At 37.1% G+C, this 19,897-nt stretch overlaps 1 protein-coding gene across 1 annotated transcript in view; it reads right to left on the bottom strand.

Moving 5' to 3' along the window:
• Positions 1–19,897, bottom strand: part of itga8 (integrin, alpha 8) — an 89,125-nt gene that overhangs the window by 9,923 nt on the left and 59,305 nt on the right. Inside the window, exons 21-25 of the mRNA XM_079836657.1 lie at positions 17,476–17,568; positions 8,994–9,073; positions 4,593–4,673; positions 3,186–3,291; positions 1,798–1,956 (exon numbers count right to left, since the gene is read on the bottom strand). Coding sequence (XP_079692783.1) covers positions 1,798–1,956; positions 3,186–3,291; positions 4,593–4,673; positions 8,994–9,073; positions 17,476–17,568 — 519 coding nt within the window. The remainder of the gene's footprint in view (positions 1–1,797; positions 1,957–3,185; positions 3,292–4,592; positions 4,674–8,993; positions 9,074–17,475; positions 17,569–19,897) is intronic.

Raw genomic sequence — 19,897 nt, 5'->3', positions numbered from 1 at the left:
GTGTGCAAATGAGCAAGAATAATGCTAAAGATGACAAGCTTTAATTCAAATTAAATTATATGTATTTTAAATAAAATAGCATTTATGTTCCAGTTTTAGTAATTTTAGCACTTCAACTGAAACTTTCAGTTTCAAATTTCTTTCATTGAATTAAGTTTTCACCTGATATTTATATTCTATATTATTTCAGTTTTATTTCAAATACTGTTATTTTAAATAGTTAACAATAACAACACTGCCATAAAATCAGCATTTGGGATTGTCAACTGTATTTATTAACAGGCATGAAATCTCAAATCATCCTGTTCAACAACTTACAAACTTTTTGATGCCAAATACATGAAATTATATGATAAAATTAATTGAATACATTTTAAAAAATAGCAGCGATATAATAATTATACATGAAGTTATATAATACAGTTATAAAATTAAATAGCTGCCATTAATAAGCAAATTAAAGAATTTAAAAGACATTAAAAGACATGTCATGTTATCTGTAATAATTTGTGCAATGTTCAACCTGAAGACAAATACTGTCAATTAAATTGAACTTTATTTATATACCACTTTTCAAAATAAATATTGTTAAAAAGCTGTTTTCAGCACTGAATGATTTATGAATAAATGTCACAAGGAAGGAGAGATAAAAAAAAAATTCTATTTCTCTTATATTATACACTTACAGTTAGTATTTTAAGTTAAAATAATGATAGAAAAAAAATAAGTCACTGTTGTGAATGTGGTCAGAGAGGCAGACACAGAGTTCTAGGCCAAAACTCTAAGCATAATTCTCTCCTCTAAAGTTCACAGGAAAAGAGCTCTAATATCAGTCCAGGTGGTTAAAATTCTGAACTCAGCATGAACGCAGATCAGTTACAAGGCACAGAGGCTTCACGAGGACGTCGTGACGCTTCATAATGACTGCACGTGAAATCTGAAGAGCGATAATGAAGTCCAGTCAAGAGAGCAGAGGGGTCAGAATTAGTCCAACACTCTCTGATCAAAAGCAAGTAGGCCTCAGCATTCACAGCTTTACATTTATCTGAGGCTCATTAGTAAAAGCACGGAAACCTGAGATTTATGACAGCTAAGGACACAGGCCAGAGAGAAATTTGTAATGCAGATGAAGAAAGAAACATTCATTTAAAGGGTTAGTTCACCCCAAAATAAAAATTAGCCCATGATTTACTCACCCTCAAGTCATCCTAGGTGTATATGACATTCTTATTTCAGACTAATAAAATCGGAGTTATATTAAAAATGTCCTGGCTCTTCCAAGCTTTATAATGGCAGTGAATTGTTGGGTCATTTTTGAAGTTCAAAAAAGTGCATCTATCCATCATATAACTGCTGTTAATAAAGGCCTTCTGAAGCGAAGTGGCGTGTTTGTGTAAGAAAAATATCCATATTTAAAACTTTATTGACTAAAATAACTAGCTTCCGGCGGTCAGCGGTACGCAAGTCGACTTTACGGTGAAAGAGTATCCCCTTCAAAAATTACCCATTTTTGACGGATTTGACAAATTTTATTTGTCTGAAAGAAGAATGTCATATACACCTAGGAAGGCTTGAGGGTGAGCAAATCATGGTCTAATTTTCATTTTTGGGTGAACTAACACTTTAAGAAACTGGCTCTGTGTATGAGGAAATATCTTGTCAGGGGGCCGACTTTACTGAAGCGGTGTTAAAAATTGTGGACGTGGACTCGTTCTTCTGGAGCTGGCTCTCTTTAGAAAGGACACTCTCAGGGAGGAAAAAAACCAGAGAAGGATAGAGTGATAAGAGTGAGTTTACCTCTAGCTTCAGTGGGTTGAGGGAGCCGTTGACGCTGCAGTGAACAGGTCCGTCAGTGATGATCTGAAGGGCATAGAGGAGGTGTTCCTCACGGTACTGACTGGGCCAGCCCACCTCCAACACAGTCCTGCTTATTGAACTTGGACCCTTATTATGTAACTGGGAAAAAGAAAAGGGAAACAAATTAGCAACAAACCAGCATAAACTTAAACCAAATTCAGCATAAACAACTCACCAAACGTAAAAATATACATTTAAATCTGTAATCTGTATGGCTGATCCCGTTATATACTTATTTTTTTTAAAAATTATTTTCATGTTATAGCCAATAACCGATAAATGGCTGATTAAATAACATTCATACTATGTTGTGTAAATTATTTTTTATTTAATTACAAATAAAACTCACTTCAAGTGATTTTAGGAATCACAACATTATACATGTACAGTATGAAAAATGGATATTCATTTTGAGATCTAAATATTACATTCAACAGTGTTATTAATTTATTCGAGTTTTTTTAATAACGTTAAGTGAGTGATAGAATCGTATGAAAAATGTCAAATGAACGATGAAAAATTAAGTACATTCAGTATGAATCTACAATGTTTCTTCCAAAATACTACTTCCAAACTTTTACTATTGTGAAAAACTATGGCAAAATTCCATAAGGGGTGTTGTTGATGCCAAATACTTTTAATATGAATCATCACATTTTTATTTAATATGGGAAAATGTACAAGAATGGATAAACATTAAATCAAACACTCCGGGCTAGCATTAGCATTAGCACTAGCGGTTTGACTGAACATGGCAGAGCTGAAGCTGCTTCTAACACAAACCATCTGTAAAGCGTCTGGCCAACATTACAGGCAATTAAAAAATTAATAGCTGCGGGACAGATGCCGGTTAGTGAGGCCCTCTCACAGCAAAAAGAGGTCAGGAGTCTCCACAAAAACAAACAACAAATAAATAGCTTTACAGAAGTTGGTTTTTGCTAGCTGAATGCATTACGCTCCATAGGGAAAGTTTCCATTTTATTGTTGGAGAGAGTTACAAAAAAAGTAACGTTTAGTCACAGTTAAACTATCTTTAACTCACATTAAATTCCCTCACACTCAGTGTGTTAAAGATAAGATCTGCTGTACATCAGCTGTGATTAGTTGTGGCATGCTTGTATGTCTACTTTCTATGTACTGTATGCAAGTGTGTTTTATTCAATGTGATTACTGATCTGGGTCCCTTTGATCACAACAAAGTTTGCTGGTCAATCAACAGAGCACATTAATCCCAGTACTTTTAAAATCTATCTCTTCTTCTATTCCTGTATCCGAGAATCTCCATGTTTGCCATGTATGTTTTGTTTTTGTGTCTGTTTATTCTGTACCTCATATATGTGTTGAACCTGAGGGCCGACGTCATCCTCTCTCACAGGTTTCTCTTTGGGTTCCCATCGAGGGAAGGGCAAAACAACCTGAGCTGGGTGGGACACACTGAGGAACACATAGAGAGGATTTTCAAGCAGGTACTGTAAGATGCAAACAATTAGCATGTACAGTCATAAACACTACACTGTAAAAAAAAAAAGTCCCTAAAAATAGGACATAATGTACTGTATAAATATGAAGGAATTTTCCGTATTGTTTTTTACAGGTGTTTTACCTGTATTTTGAATTACACATTAGTTTGTGTTTTAAAGGAACACGGTGACTTTTTGGGACTGGAATGCTGGGACTGGAGGTAAACGGCTCCATCTAGCCTACTGCTTAATAAGTGACAAAATAACGCCAACATTTTCCTATTTACATGTTGTGATGTGTATAGTTACACTGTGTACTAAGACCCAGATATGGCTAGGAACTATTATCTCAGTCCTGCGTAATAATCAAAGAACTTTGCTGCCGTGCAGCGACGCAATGATATTACGCAGTGCCTGAAAATGGGATAACTTCCATCAACATAACCAACGTGACAACCTGCTTGCACAGAGAGCAAGCTGGGGACTATTTTCAGGCGCTGCGTAATAGTTCCTTTATTATTTACGCAGGAATAATCGCAACTTTTCATTTTCTGTCGGTCTTAGTACACGATGTAACTATACACATCACAACATGTAAATAGGAAAATGTTGGTGTTATTATGTAATTTATTGAGCAGTAGGTTAGCTGGAGACATTTACCTCCAGTCTTTGTGCTAAGCTAGGCAAGCGGTGGGTGCGTCAGACAGAGTCATGGCACGCACGGAGATGAGAATGGTATGTATGGACTTATCTAACTCTGGGGGATACCGTGAATAAGCTAAAGTCCCAAAAAGTCTGCGTGTTCCTTTAAGGGTTAACGGAAATTTCCGTAAAATTACTGGATAATGTCCTGGCAGAAAATGACCAGTACATTTTCCGTTTTTATTTTTTACAGTTTATTTGTTAAACTTGAAAATCTGCCACACTTCAAAATTAAAACCGATTTGAACTTTAAATATATTTAAAGTTCAAATCGGTTTTAATTTTGAAGTGTGGCAGATTTTCAAGTTTAACAGGATATTCAACAAGACAAAAACATCTGACTGAGGGAAAGTAAGAGATTTATTGGCCTTATTTTCTAATTTTTCTCATATAGACAATGGCAAGACAATATTTTAAATGAACAGAAGCGTTTAGTAACCAATATAGGCCTGTTGGATAATCTCTCTAGATCTCTCTGAACAGGCAAACAGTAGTAGTTTGGGTTCTTTCATTAAAATTAGACTAGGATTGCTCATTTTCTGCTCAGTGAGACAGATAAAAAGAGATACTTACCCTCTGATCTCCACCTGTGCTCTCGCCACAATGCTTAGAGTCAAATTCACTGGGACGCTTCTCGAGTTGTCCTTATTAGAGCTTTTCAGAGAAACAAACAATATAAAGTTTATTTGCAACAACAATCTTTACTTCCATAAACATTATGTATACTACATTATCAAGGTAACATTTTGATATAAAATAAAGTGCCAGTAACATAAAGAGTTATGTAGTGTGTATGAGACAGTAAGGCTCTTCTGTATTAGGTCTTAGTGAATTGGCCACAGTGTCTCAGACTACTGAACAGTTCCATGTGTGAGCCTGAGGCAGGGAGCATCTGTGTTCTGTGAACATGTCTGTCCTTTGAGTGTGCGAGGACGAGAGGATGAACAGGGAACAATACAGTTTTCATCGGAGTGTGTTGCTGTCCTAGAGCTCCCCCGAGTCAACTGTCTCGCCGGTCATTGTGCAGTGAAAACCACAGAATCTCCACCAGCCACGCACATAAACCGGTACACTAGACAACACTCTTTTCATATATCACACAACAATAAACAAATATTGTACAAAAGGAATTTCACCTGGATTGTGTGGACAAACATAAATAATGGAAATGATGTGACATCCTGCCCAAAAAGAAGCTTATTTTGTAAAGTCCTTAAATTGTTTTACCAATTAGTAATGCAATTGTATTATAATTGGACAATGTACTGTATTTGAAATACTAATGGGCCTCTTTTTAGCCTATAGAAACCTAATATATCTGTCAGTGACGCACACCTTATTAAATATCATCCTGGTAACTATACAGCTGTTAAAAACATAGAAGTAAATCGTAAAAGATATATATAATTCCAGGGAAGCTAAGTCAAAGGAGAGGATGTATGCATAAAAAAAAAAAAACATAAAAAAATCTGACAATTGAAAACTTTGATCTTGTGGAATAACGGGCTCACAAAAAAACCCGATATATTTACTATATGCCATAAAACACACCATGTGACTGAAAGGAACAAGGAGATGGAAGAATCTTTGAAGCCTTGTAAGATTTTGTTTCATTCATTCAGGTCTTATTAAATACTAAATCATGAGTCAAGAAATGTGATACCTTCATTCCAGCACCCACATTTCCATCCTGAGACAATCAGAATCCAACTAACATAAAATAAAGAATAATATATAAAGTATATGGTTTAAATTAAATATTAAAAGTTTGGGCACAGAAATTAAGCACACATTAAATTGTTCTAAAGTGACTACATTATATATGTATTATTAAACATATTTATGTTACAAAATACATTAATAATGTTAGAAAAAAAAAGTGTTCTAAAAATGTATCCACAAATTATGGATGTTTAGCAGCTGTTTTTAACATTGATAAGAAATGTTTCTTGAGCCTCAAATCAGCATAGAATGATTTCTAAAGGATCATGTGACACTAAAGAGGGGAGTAATGGTGCTGAAAATTAAGTTTTACCATAAAAACAGTAAAATGCAGGAATTTGTTTTATATATTGCAATAAATGCAACCTAGGAGGGCAACAAAACGAAGAAACTTTGTTCAAAAACATTTACAAATATGTCCGAAAGCAAATGTTTGAATGGAATTATATATAATTTGAACGTTTTTAATAATAATGACATAATTTGAATTACTTTTAAAAGTAAAAACCAACCATCAGAGCCATATGTCATACACACACAACTTTAAAAGACTTGATAGACAAAACATTCAAGTTTTTTTTGCTGCATGACACCTGGCTTCTATCTCTCTGTATCTGTAGTTTTCTCTCCCCCTTCTCTGTCTTTCACTCTTATTCTGTCTCAAGGTGAAAAATCAGAGTGGGCAAAGGAACATGTGGCTAACATTAGTCACCAGAAAATTTCTCTATTCTCTAGAGACACACATACCGAAACAGATAAGACACACACCACCAATGCATTCATACAGCACACACAATTAAGTGCAAACATATTACATGTGCACACTCACATGTGCAGGCGAAAACACATACACATACGTAGACTCGCCCTCTTGTTTGACCTAACCTTGCTCTGAGACTTTAGGGTTCAGTGATTAACCCCTTAGGGAAATATCCCCTCCACTGAGAGCAGCCTGGCAGTCATCTCAACACCCCAAAACTAACATGCGCTCATAAAAACCTCCCCATGCATATGTGTGAGTAACATCACAGTGAGGAGTGTTGTTATAACGAATACATTTCACCCCTGTGCTTAACAGAACATGGCCAAGGACATGCAAACCAAATGGGGAGGAAACTATGTGATTGAGATTGTTTTGCTAAATACACTATGCAATGAAACGCAAAACTCCAAAACTGACCAGCCAGTGAGTTACCTGGTCTTAAGAAAGCCTTTTATAATTAATATTTTAATTTAAAAGACACATTTTTAAATTTAAAATCAGATTAATAAATAAAATAAAACACACACACACACACACTAGTTGGCTGTTGGATGATTTAACCATTATGACCCATCCCTAACATTGACAAAACAGAGGACCAAAAAAAAGCTTTTTGTAAAAATACAAAATTGCAATTTTTCTCCACATACACCCACACATAGGCAAACAGAGTCTCTTAAAGAATGCCATCCATTTTCTGTGACCCATCCAAGGACATCTTATCAACACTCAGCTTCCTGTTCTGAAGTCTGGCTCTATAACGACCAACATTTGGGGCCCTTGCTTACAAAATGACCCCCAAAAACATACATCAAAGTGACACGCACCACTTACCTTGTTCTCGCTCTCTCTCTCTCGCGCACACACACACACACACACACACACACACACACACACACACACACACACACACACACACACACACACACACACACACACACACACACACACACACACTATTGAGTAGTGCGAGAGACCTTTACATCAAATTATAAGTTAGGTACCACATGTTGCGTCTTTGTGTTTTATGAGTAGTCAATGATTTTTATGATGAGACACAATGATTTTTATACTGTACAAACTGAATATTCTATCAACTACCTAAACCTAAACATTACAGAAAACATTTTGTACTTTTACATTTTCAACGTTTTCTTTTACATTCTTTAACTATCCATGTGGGGACATTCGGACTCTACTGTACAACGTAGGGAATACCTGAACCAGAAATGTTAGCCAGGCACATTCAGCTTCTCAGACACATTATAACTTTATGACCAGAGGGAACATAAGGACTTGGGTGTTGACAATGATTTGGCCAGAAATAACGAATGACTGTGTGTGTGTGCACATTTTGGCAGGTCCTCACTTTCTGAGACTCCTTTAAAGGCCTGTTTGAGTGTCAAGACTTGGATTTAAGGATAAGTTTATTATTAGGTTACTTATAATTAAAAATTAGTTCACTTCAAAATGAAAATTTTCTGATCATTTACTCACCCCCATCTCATCCAAGATGTTCATGTCTTTCTTTCTTCAGTCGAAAAGAAATTACGTTTTTTGAGGAAAATATTCCAGGATGTTTCTTCATATAATGTACTTCAATGGCAACCAACAGGTTGAAGGTCCAAATCAATGCAGTTTCAAAAAACTTCGAAGGGCTTCAGAGGGCTCTGCTCGATCCCAGACGAGGAATAGGATCTTATCTAGCGAAACCATTGGTCATTTAAAAAAATAAAAAATAAAATATAAAGTATAAAGTAACCTCAAATGCACGACTTCTGTGTTATGCTTCTTCACGACGTATGATGCCATCACGTCAGAAAGGTCACGCACGTGACACGTGTGGAAAACCCAGATCCAGTGTTAAAACGGATGTGCAAAGACTAAATCACGCCCTTTACAAAAATAAAAGTAACCCAACGATGTCAGACAATTTTGAAGTCGGAGGAGAAGTTTTTCGGCACTGGGTCGGTACTTCCACCTACGTCACAGACGTGACCTTTCCGTAAGACCCAATTCCTCGGATGGGATTGGGCAGAGCCTCTGAAGCCCTTCGAAGCGCTTTGAAACTGCCTTGATTTGGACCTTCAACCCGTTGGTTGCCATTGAAGTCCATTATGTGAAGAAAAATCCAGGACTTAATTTCCAACTTACTTTCTTTTCGACTGAAGAAAGAAAGACGACATGAACATCTTGGATGAGATGGGGGTGAGTAAATGATCAGGACATTTTCATTTTGAAGTGAACTAATCCTTTAAGGGTAGGTTTAGGGTAAGGGTTTGTGTTAGGCAGTTAGTGTTAGGGTAAGGAGCTAGAGATTGCATTGTGTCAATGTGTGTGTGTGTGTGTGTGTGTGTGTGTGTGTGTGTGTGTGTGTGTGTGTGTGTGTGTGTGTGTGAGTCAAAGGTAATTGCTGTGAGAATACATTATGCATACATTAATACATTTGTAATTGGGATTTGGTTGAAATGAAAGGTGAGTTACTGTACCTGTGTATCTGTAACTCAAAGCCAATGGTAGGAGGGGCATCTTCAAGCCTCTGTACAGAAAACCGTAAACCAACCGATAACTAGAGCCAAAGAGAGAGAGAGAGAAGAAAGGGAAAAACATGAAGACATCAAAAGCTTAAGGGACATCTGTAAGTGCTCAGTAAAACAGAATAGAGCTCTCCCCCCACTGGTTCATACAGGAAAAACCCACCACAATTAACACTGTGCCGTCTTACATGCTGGGGGGAGGAGTGTGGGCTCTGTCTGGACAGTCTCACTGCTCTTATACCCCCAAGAAATAACATTAAAATTATTAAACTGTAAGTATACAAGTGTAACTCATTAAATCAATAAAAAACATGGACATGCAATACTGATATGAGTCAAAATTATTGCTATAAATATTAGCTTGAACATCTTAAAGCTTCCACAAAGAAAAAAAGCAGTTTACTACAACTACTTTTGCAACCTCTCACACAGGACACAGCATTCTAAAAACTGAGATGCAAGATTGAGCCAGTTTGTATGACAGTGGATATGACAGTGTCCAACTTCACCAAGATGAGCGGTTTGATTTACAGCAAATATTAGGAGATATCCGACCACTAGTGATGTAAAGACCAGATTATTTTACTCACTTGATCTTTGAATCTTGTGCAGCAAAATGCACAAATCTTTAATAAAGTCATTGCATTTAGTTATATTTGTATTAGAAAATCATTATAATGCAGCCAAAGATAAATTGTGAGAAACATAAATGAGTAGTTCACTTCTGTGTAAAAGGAACCTTGAAATGCTAAAAATGTATATGTAGGAATCAACCAATTAATATTTGCTGTAAAAGTATAGCTCATTATTATTTTGCATCAGGTATCATATTGTCAACATTTTGAAATCTTATTGTAAAGTGTTACCATATTTTCCGTATTTATATTATTGCAATTTGTCCTTACGTACAGTCAAAAGTCTGTCAGCTCTTAAAAAACAAGTCTTTATAGAGCCGTTTTCTCTGATTAATATCTTTTGTTGTTTTTCTGCTCTGCTGAACAAAGTCTAAACACTGGCATCTTCATTCGCAAACATATAGTAAAATTTCACCAATCATCTCTCTCTCTCTTGCTGTAACTGTGTCCATATGGTGTAGTTCATTAGGAGGAGTCTGATAATGGCTGCTGGGATGGTTAATGAAGGCCAGTCCTATAGCTAAAGGCTATGTGCTAACTCTGGAGCCCCATAAATGAGCTTCCCCAGGCGGAAACCTTCCTCACTACAAAGCCCCCTCATAACAGACGGGTGAGAGTAACAAGTGCTGTTAAACTTTAAAGAGGGAACTGGCTACGGAGCCTCTTTTAGTGGTCTTGCGTCCTTTTTTAAAACCCACAGAGTCGGTAAATCACAAATGAAGATCACGTCTCCGCAACTTCATACATGTGTTGAGAAATGAGGCTTCATCTGAGCTCGGAGTTTATAAGGGCTGGTTCATATGTTTCTGTGGCAACAATAATCATCTAATTACACTAATGAGACAATAACTCTAAAATCGAAAGTTTTAATGAAACTCAGAACAGAACAGTCTATGACATGGGGAAAATGTACAAGTTCTTCAAGTGTGTTTGATTAAGTGCATTTCACAACAATGGAATGATATGTAAGATGCAGTTTCCGTTTGAAACAGCACAAACACACACATCAAAAGCACTGTGTTTGAATACATATGTGCAATGGTATTTATTCAGATGGATTGCAGATTGACTAAGCAAAACTGGACAGAGCGCATCCGGAAAGCATGAAGATGGCTGGATTGTGCATGATTAAAAACAAAGAATAACGTAAGCCAAAGATGAGCCTGTCAGTCTATTTACATTGTCATCATCAGAAGCATAAAGCTAGGAAGCTCCAAAAATATCAGCCCACTCTGTTAAGAAAATACATTGCTTCATGTTGCTGGGAAATACGAGGTGTTGTGGACTAAAGCCATTAACTGTTGCCAAATTCTGTGAATATATGTCACCCTAATGTGACATTAGCTAAAATGGGTAGGAGTGCGTGAAACAATAAACTCATTCAATGCGTTTTATTTTACAGACCATGAAACTCCTCTCTTCATTGAATACCATAGTGAGAACAATAGATGGGGCGAGTCATGTCGGATTTGTATAAATTATTGCTCACTAAAGACATTTACACTGTTACTGTAACTACTGGGACATTTAATGCATTATCATATAAGGAAGAAGATTCACATTAGCGAGACTAAGAGAATACAAGACACTTCACTTCATGAAATCCCAATATGATAAACACCTGAAGTTATGGTTTATTAAAATATAGAGCTAAAAGGTCCAATGCTTTATGGGCAGCACTCCACACAGTAGCATTTCTGACAACTTCCTGCCTTTACTTAACTGTTCTGTCTAATAAAGGCAGAAAATGGCCAGAAATATTACTAATTATTTATATTATAAATAAAAAATATTAAATAACAAGCCCTATTTGCTGTTCACCTGCTGGTTCATAAATTCATTGACTGACCTACAGAATACTGGGACTGACAGCGAAGAACGTAGGAATAAAGATACCACATGAAATATAATCATAAGTTCATTTGAGCACAAGGTAGAACACAACAGTTCAAAAGTTTAGGGTCGGTAAGATTTTTCTCTTAGGCTCACCAAGGATGCATTCATTTGATCAAAAAAAACAGTTTTCTGTTTCAATATATTGTAAATAGAGTAGAGTATTCATTTCTTTCAAAAAAGTAGAGTATTGATTTATTTATTTTTAAACTGCAGCATATATCGAAAAATAATTTTTTACACACTTTTAACTGTAACATCATTTATTGTTTTAGTTTTGACTTGATATTTGATGTTGTAATGTGACAACCAATGTGTATGTGCAAAGGCCCGTGTTTACACTGGCACAAAAACGCATCCGATCTGAGCTACTTCCAAATGTGGTTTTAAATTAGATGCATATCTGATATCTGGACATCCGACCTACGACTAAACACATACATCCAATTCCCCTTTGAATTCCAAGCCAACACAGGGCAAGGGCGACACGTCTCTCTCTCTCTCTCTCTCTGAATTCATTTGAATTCATTAAAAAAAAAGTAATCTTACTGCGCTACTTTATTTCACTTCAGAATTCTAGATCTAACTCTACTTTATCTACTTTGTGGACAAAATAACAAATGAAAATTACCGTTAATTTCCTGTATATATCCGTTTGTTCAGATTTTGCGCAGCAAAACATCCATGTTATCTTGTCCATGCTGACAAATAATCATGGCCACCCGACAGGAATTATATAGGCCTAAATAATTTTAATAGCATGGCCATTCAAAACCAGAGGGTCTACCATGTGCATAGTAAAGCGATCACCGACAATCATTTTGGACGGGAATTAATGTAAACATAGATATCCGATAACAGTCGTGTCTAAAGTGAATGTAAACAAGTGGTCCAAAAAAAATTGACAAAAAAAATCGGATCTGTGCATTGAGACTTGCAGTGTAAATGCAGCCAAAACTCCCCACCACTTTATAGATTCAAGATTCAAGATTCAAGAGTTTTATTTGTCACATACACAGTTATATACACAATATACAACTGGCAGTGAAATGTAAACAGGTCCGCTCCATGGACAGTGCAAATAACAGTTACAAGAAATTAAAATAGAAATAGAATAAAATTAGAATAAAAAGTATTAACATAAGTAGAATTATAAATAAATCAAGTAAAAGATAAAAATAGGAAATAAGATAAAAATAAAAATATAAAAATTAAAATATAAAAAATATAAAAAAATAAGTGGATATGATAAGTGAGATAAACTGTAGACTTAGAAATAAGTGGTTAACATAAATATATATATATGTATATATAAAGAAGTATAATGTGCAAGGTTTATTACAGGTTGTTACGCAGTAACAATAGGAAAGTAAAGTGCAGTGCAATGGCAGTATGTGAATGTTAATGTTAAAAAACTGTATGTTTATGCGTGTGCGGGGGTGAAGTGAAGTCACGTGACTGAGTTCAGGAGTCTGATGGCCTGGGGGAAGAAACTCCTCCTGAGTCTTTCAGTCTTTGCCATCAGGCTACGGAAGCGCTATAAAAACAGAATGTTTCGTTGGTGGCTCAACAATTGTGCAGGAGAGCCTCCACATCTTCCTTTCACAGTCAGTTGACTGAGCTAGATGTATTTGTACAGTTTCCTTCTAAAAATACAATACAACTGGAAGCTTCTACTTGAGACAACACAGTCAGTACAAAACTCTGCTGTTCCTCATATAGGGACCGTTTGTGGCACTCGGACCGTTTGAGGTGGTGTGACTAACATGTTTTGTGCACATTTGGTCTTGTGATGGCTTATTTGAGATGAATAGGCTGCACCACATGGTTATTATGACTTACTTTTATGGGCTATGAGAGGATAGCTTGAAAAGTTTTGAAAAAGAAACTTGAATTTGATCACAGGCCTCACGCTGATTCCATGTGTGGCGCGACTGTTTAGTGACGTCAGTGACGACGGTGTGTGAGTGTTTTGTGAGTGCGAGTTCATGACGGGTCTCTCAGTTTGTTTGTTGTATGTGTGTGTGAGATGGGGGATTTGTGGCCGTGTCACCCTCCTCTGCTGGTGCCATGATAATTTGCCCCATGTGGGTTTAACTCCGGAGGCTCCATGACAAAGCCTGTCACCATGACAACGCCCCCTCCTTCCAAATCTGGAACATGTTAACAGGTCACAGAGCCAAACAACCCTCTCGTCATTTGTGTTCCACAGAAGAAAGTCATATAGGTTTGTAAAAAAATTGTATTTTTGGGTAAACGGCCCTTTTAATGATTGTTTCCAAACAGGTTTGCTAAACACACTAGCACTCCTTCTGCCCCACCCCTCGTTTGTCATTATCAAAGTCCCTTTCAAGGAAAGTCTGTTCACTCGGCGGCCATATTTGCAACGTCTCCGTGCAGCTATTTCGGGCATCCAAGACCAAGTCCTATTTATTTTAATGGGGGAAATCTCAAACACTGTTTGGCAACCTCACAATTAAATAACATATTTCAAATCAATGTTGTTACTTATGCTCAAATAGCGTTATTTTTCAGACTAGATGAGCCAATGCGCATGTGCAGTCCTAAGAAATTCTGATTAGCATGGTTAGCGTTAGCATTGACTAGCTTGTTTGAATAATGACCAAAGACTATAGATATAAAAAGACGGTTCACTCCTATTAGTAGGAGAAACTAGCCTGGATGCCAGCCGAACTTAGCCCCGCCCACAACATTTGAGCTTGGGCAGTTCTGTCTGGACTTGATCCAAGTAATCTAATTAAAAAGTATATAATGGTATATAATAATACTGAAATAACACTGGGGAATACAGTATGCACTCTTCGTCTGTAGCCAATCCTATGAATTGCTATGATAGAAGAAAGTATTTGAACACCAACGAAATGACACACTTCACCTTTAAGGCTATTTCTGTGTGAGGCATTTTTTTTGTCTCACGATTAATTTGCTCCCTTTACATTCTACATGCTGTCACAGCATTTCTCTACAAACTCTCTTCCAAACCCACAATCCGCCAACACGACAGGCCAGTTTGACACAATAAAACAGACCTCTGAGTATCCAGCCAACTGCCTCCACACACTGACAAATACCAAATACCATTTTAAAACCACAGGTCCATCCGCAGGTAATATTCTGCCTATTCAGTTATGATGCTCTGATTTATAGTTTATGAGCAACATAATCTTTTGGCCTGCTGTAGTAAACACAGTCATAAAGCTCTCTACCCTGCCTCCGCTCTCAGTGAGCTGGCACTGCTCGAGCACAAGCATTTACCCGCTTTGCATCAAATTACTGACAAATTACATTTCAATTTACCTTGGCTTTAACAAGCACTGCAATCCTAACAAACAGAAAAGGAGGAGAGTAAACTGGCTAATAAAGATGCAGGTGTGTGTGTGTGTGTGTGTGTGAGACACACAATGTTAACTTATTAGTTTATATTCAGTTCAGTATAAAAAAAACACACAAAAATCTATATTTAATGCAACAGTAGACATGTTGAATCCAATTAGCATATGCTAGATGAAATGAATGCTGCAAAACAAAACAAACCAGTGAGTTCATTATGAACCCGCTCTGCAAAGCTGACTATTGTTACCACAACATTATTATTTTACAGAATTTTTGTAGAGCCAACTAAGAACTTTAGATACAGGCCATTTTTTGTAGTTGGACAGACCTCAGTTTTCTTCATATGCTCTCAAAATCTATCCTAGTCACACAATTTCTTCTACAGCCAAAATAACCTTAACAGCTGCATCTATTTGGGATAATGATACAATATACTTAAGTAATCTTCCCTACTTTATTTTTTTTTTGTATTTCAGTGAAGAGTAATGCTCAACAGGGATGAAGCAGGAATGAATCGGATTTGAGCCTAATGAGCAGTTCACCCTGAGGGCTTTGAGGAAATAGAAAACCGATGGAGTGAGAAAGAGAGATGGTGAAGTAGAGGACTTTATAAATGTTATTAAAATCACCTTAGAGTTCACAAATTACAGCCATTGCAACTAGTAGAAATAGCAAACAACAACAACATAACACCACCAATGAATGCAGTTCAAAATACACAAATTAATGTAAGACGATCCAGACATACTAAGGAACATGGTTGTAAGTGTTTGTTTGTGTGTATTTGCCTGCAAATGAGATGCAGGGCAGGATGTTGTGTTGGGAGTGTGTGCATGAGTGTGTGCATGTTGTGACAGGTCAAGAGTGTGTTTTCTAACTGTTGTAATCGCACCCCAGGCTGAGATATTTGGGATTGCTGGAGACCGGTTGTCATGGTGACTAGTAAATAGATGGAGAGCGTGTTTAGACTGAACTTCAAACTTTGTCCCAATGTGTTTACACCCTCCCTTCACACACTCACTCCATCATTCCCCTTTTTCTCTCGACCTGCTGTTTTGTTTTCTGGACTCTCATTAACAATGTTCAAAATCAACCTGATAGAGAAACAGGGAAGAAAGGGGTAGGAAAGAAAGAGAGAAAAAAAAATCACACAATGCACAAATCAAGCTATTGACTGTGCAAGAAAAAGTTTATGTGTGTTTGTGTGTTTTCTCTTTAGTGAACATACATGCTGATATCAGCAGGGAGACGTATATGTGTCATGAATGAATACATCTGTATAACAGACACATTCCTGAGGGTCCGTGGGGCCAGTAACACACGCACGCGCACGCACACGCGCACGCGCACGCGCACACGCACACGCACACGCACACGCACACGCACACGCACACACACACACACACACACACAGAGAGAGAGAGGAATGGGGTTTCCTTCCTCTGGATGGATGGTTGATTAGATGATACTTGATTAGATGAAAAAAATTGTTTTGATCAATTTAAAATGTCTTTGCTGAATAGAAAAAAAAAATAAGAGGTGTGTGTGTTCATGTTTTTCTATCCCGGTGGGGACTTCAACCTGAATGCACACTGACTCATGGTCCCCATGAGAAACAAGCTTATAAATCATACAGAGTAAGTTTTTCTGAAAATGTAAAAATGCAGAAAGTTTTCTGTGATTGGAAGGTTTAGGGGTAGGGTTAGTGTAAGGGGATAGAATATACAGTTTGTACAGTATAAAAGTCATTAAGTCTATGGAGAGTCCCCACAAAGATAGTGAACCAGACAGTGAACCATGTGTGTTTGTGTGTGTGTGCTGCATCTGCAGGTGTCTCATACAGCACCTGAAGTCTGAGTAAGCTGACAGCGCTGCTAAATATCAGGCTATTAAAGGGCAAACTGATATGCTGCCTTACCCTTTTCTCACCCCTCTAAAATCCTCCTTCCTCTGTCCTGCTCATTTATGTTAATGCGCTGAGGGATTCAAGTTCTCACTGCAAGCTAAGGCCAACATATGCAAATACACGAGAATACAAACAATCTACACAAGCAAATGAACACAAGCCAAATTTAATCTGTTGATAAATGCATCAGAATGCTATTCATAATGCAATGCAAGTATGTAATGCCTTCTCAGCGCTACCACAAATCTTTTTCCAAAGTCTGTTTCCTCTTTTAGGTAAACGTCTGTCATGGTGGCTGTGCAAGAAAAGCAATAGCTTGAAATGAAGATTACTGAGCAAGTTAGTTAAGTTAGTTAGACTGTTGACAGGTTTATAGTTTGCTACCTGAATGATAACACATCTGGTTTAATGGCACAGACATTTGAAGGAAACTCTATCTCTCCCTTGAGTGCTGAGGTTTGTTACTGTCACTGTAATGCAAGTAAAGCGCATTATGTAATGTATGTCCATAATGTAAGCATGTACCACACACTTGCAAAGCATTCATGTCAGTGTACTACTGTAGAGTATGTTTCATTCATATATTTTTGGATCAAACTGTACACATTACATCATATCAATAGAGTTTGTGTAACATGGCTCTTACGTTTGTGTCAGCCACCATTGGGTTTCCCAGGTCACACACCACAACTCTGGAATCATTCTCTGTCCTGTGCTCGCAGTTCAGCCGCTGTAGATCCTGAGAGAGAGAGAGAGAGAGAGAGAGAGAGAGAGAGAGAATTTCAGGTCTTTATCATTTAATCTATAATAGATGTTGTGTAGAACTACATGCTGAATAGCTAAAGAACACAAACAGAAGCATTACGCTCAATCAAAGGGACATGTGCCCCCTCAGAACTTCTAGAATATTTTCAAAATATTGTATTAAATAAATATTTAAAAATTAAAATTGCATGTTTATTGTATGCAAAAATAATTGATTCGTTCTCCCCACATACAAATCAAAAACTACCACTAGACTAACAAATCTTACACTTATAAATACTGTACACTAAAAAAAAAAAAAAAAATAGTGAAATTATTTTTCTAAATAAAAATAATGAAAAAAGTCATTAAAATAACAATACAATTAAAAAAATGTGCTAAATAAAATAAAAGGTGCATGACATCATTGAAAACAAAACCAGGCAATTATAAAACCCGGTCAATAACTAACATAATCCAGTGAAAACATGTCTCTTGAGGGTCAAGGGAGTGACGGAGGAAAGGAAACGAGGGAGAGAAAGTACATGATGAATTCTCTGATAGTAATCACATCATACATCACTGAGGCCCTACCCCTGTCATCTCGTCAACCCCCTACATCAGTCTCTCTTTTCCTCCATCTCCCTCCTCTGGCAACCACTTCCTCTCACCAAAACAGAGTCAAACCAGTATCCAGTCGGTTCCCAGAAGAACGGCTAATGGAGTTGTGCAAATTGCATTAAGAGCCACTCTCAAACACGCGCTGCAATTACCAGTTATATACACTGCATCTGGTAAACTCATAACTGACAGACAGAGAGCAATCAGATCTTCTGCGGTTAGTGCCGCAGAGCGCCAGTGTCTCATGTAGGAAGAGACGGAGATGGATGAACGGGATGATGGAATGACTGAATGACAGCAGAATATATGAATTAAGAGAAGTAGAACTGCATTAAATGAAATAAACAGTAAATCTAGGCATGAGGCATGTTTTAGACTATGTTTAATAAGAAACCTTACCCATAATTAGATCAACATTCACTGCATTCCTGCCTCATTACTACATCAAAGACATTGCAGCACTCATGTTTGTGTTTTTAACTCGGTGTCAGAATGGATTACAGATTTAGCATTTCACCATGATGGATTTAAAGCCGTTTAGTAAATCTGATATTTCACAAGACCTGAGTTCACGTTACACTGTGTCATGACCAGGTGCCATTCGATAAAACATCAAGAAATACAAGCTATCCATGTAAATGTAAAGGTTTTTGTCTTAAAGGGATAGATCACCCAAAAATATGATATTTTGAAGAATGTGGGTAACCAAACATCTAACGGTAGCCATTGACTTCCAAATGAATGTTTTAGGGATGTCCCGATCCTGATCAGAGTCGTTGAATATTGAGTATCTGCCAATACAGTCCCGTACTTGTATTTTCCTAGTGCTTTGTGCACACTTCAGGTACATTCAAGTAATTCAAATCAATCCAATGTATACAGTGATGTGCAAAGATTTTTTCATGGGCAGGAGCGCCAATGTAAAAAGGGGTAATTCTAATATAACAATTACTACAGTATTTACAGTATATTTATAAGCCAATATTATTATTATTAAGATTACTACATAATTCTAAAAAGATACTCTCTGATATAAAGTTATTGTATTGTATATTTACAATAAGTAGAATAATTGCAACAAAAAGGGGGGAAAAGTGGATTTAAGGTTAGAAAGCATGAAGCTTGCGGTGTCAGAATGCCAATCTGTTGGTCAAGTCCGAAGTTAGACACAACTGGGGCCGGGTCTAGGCATGGGCAGGGTCCGCATCAGAATTTAGGAACAGATAGTGTTAATCTGCATTGATTAAAAGGCCCCCTGAAATCAAAATTAAAGTTTTTGTAATGTCTAGTGTTTTGGTTTTGTTTCATGTTCACTGTCATGTTTCCTGGTTTTGTCATGTGTTCCTGTTTGTCATGTGATCCTGCCATGTGCAGCCATTAGGTGTGTTCGACATCGGCTGCGGCTGGATGCAACTGATCGGCGAGAGTAGCCGCGTGCAGGCGGGGAGGAGCTGCAAACACAGACGTGAAGTCGGACACTTTCTGCTTCCCGCGGTGACGCTCGCGCTGTGTTTGCACACTTTATCAGCTGAAGTGAAATAAATGCAATATTTGGCAATACACAGATGTTTCAGAGACATTATTTTCATGTAATACTTTATGCACAGCGTGTGTTAATAGAATAAAGTTCAACATATAAGCCTACACTATCAATGAAGTGGGGTCTATGTTTTTAATCAGTTATATTTTGATAAACATGACAA

This window comes from Gobio gobio (assembly GCF_949357685.1).
Source record: "Gobio gobio genome assembly, chromosome: 15".
In the NCBI taxonomy this organism is placed as follows: Eukaryota; Metazoa; Chordata; class Actinopteri; order Cypriniformes; family Gobionidae; genus Gobio; species Gobio gobio.
This window is presented reverse-complemented; position numbering and strand designations above follow the sequence as displayed.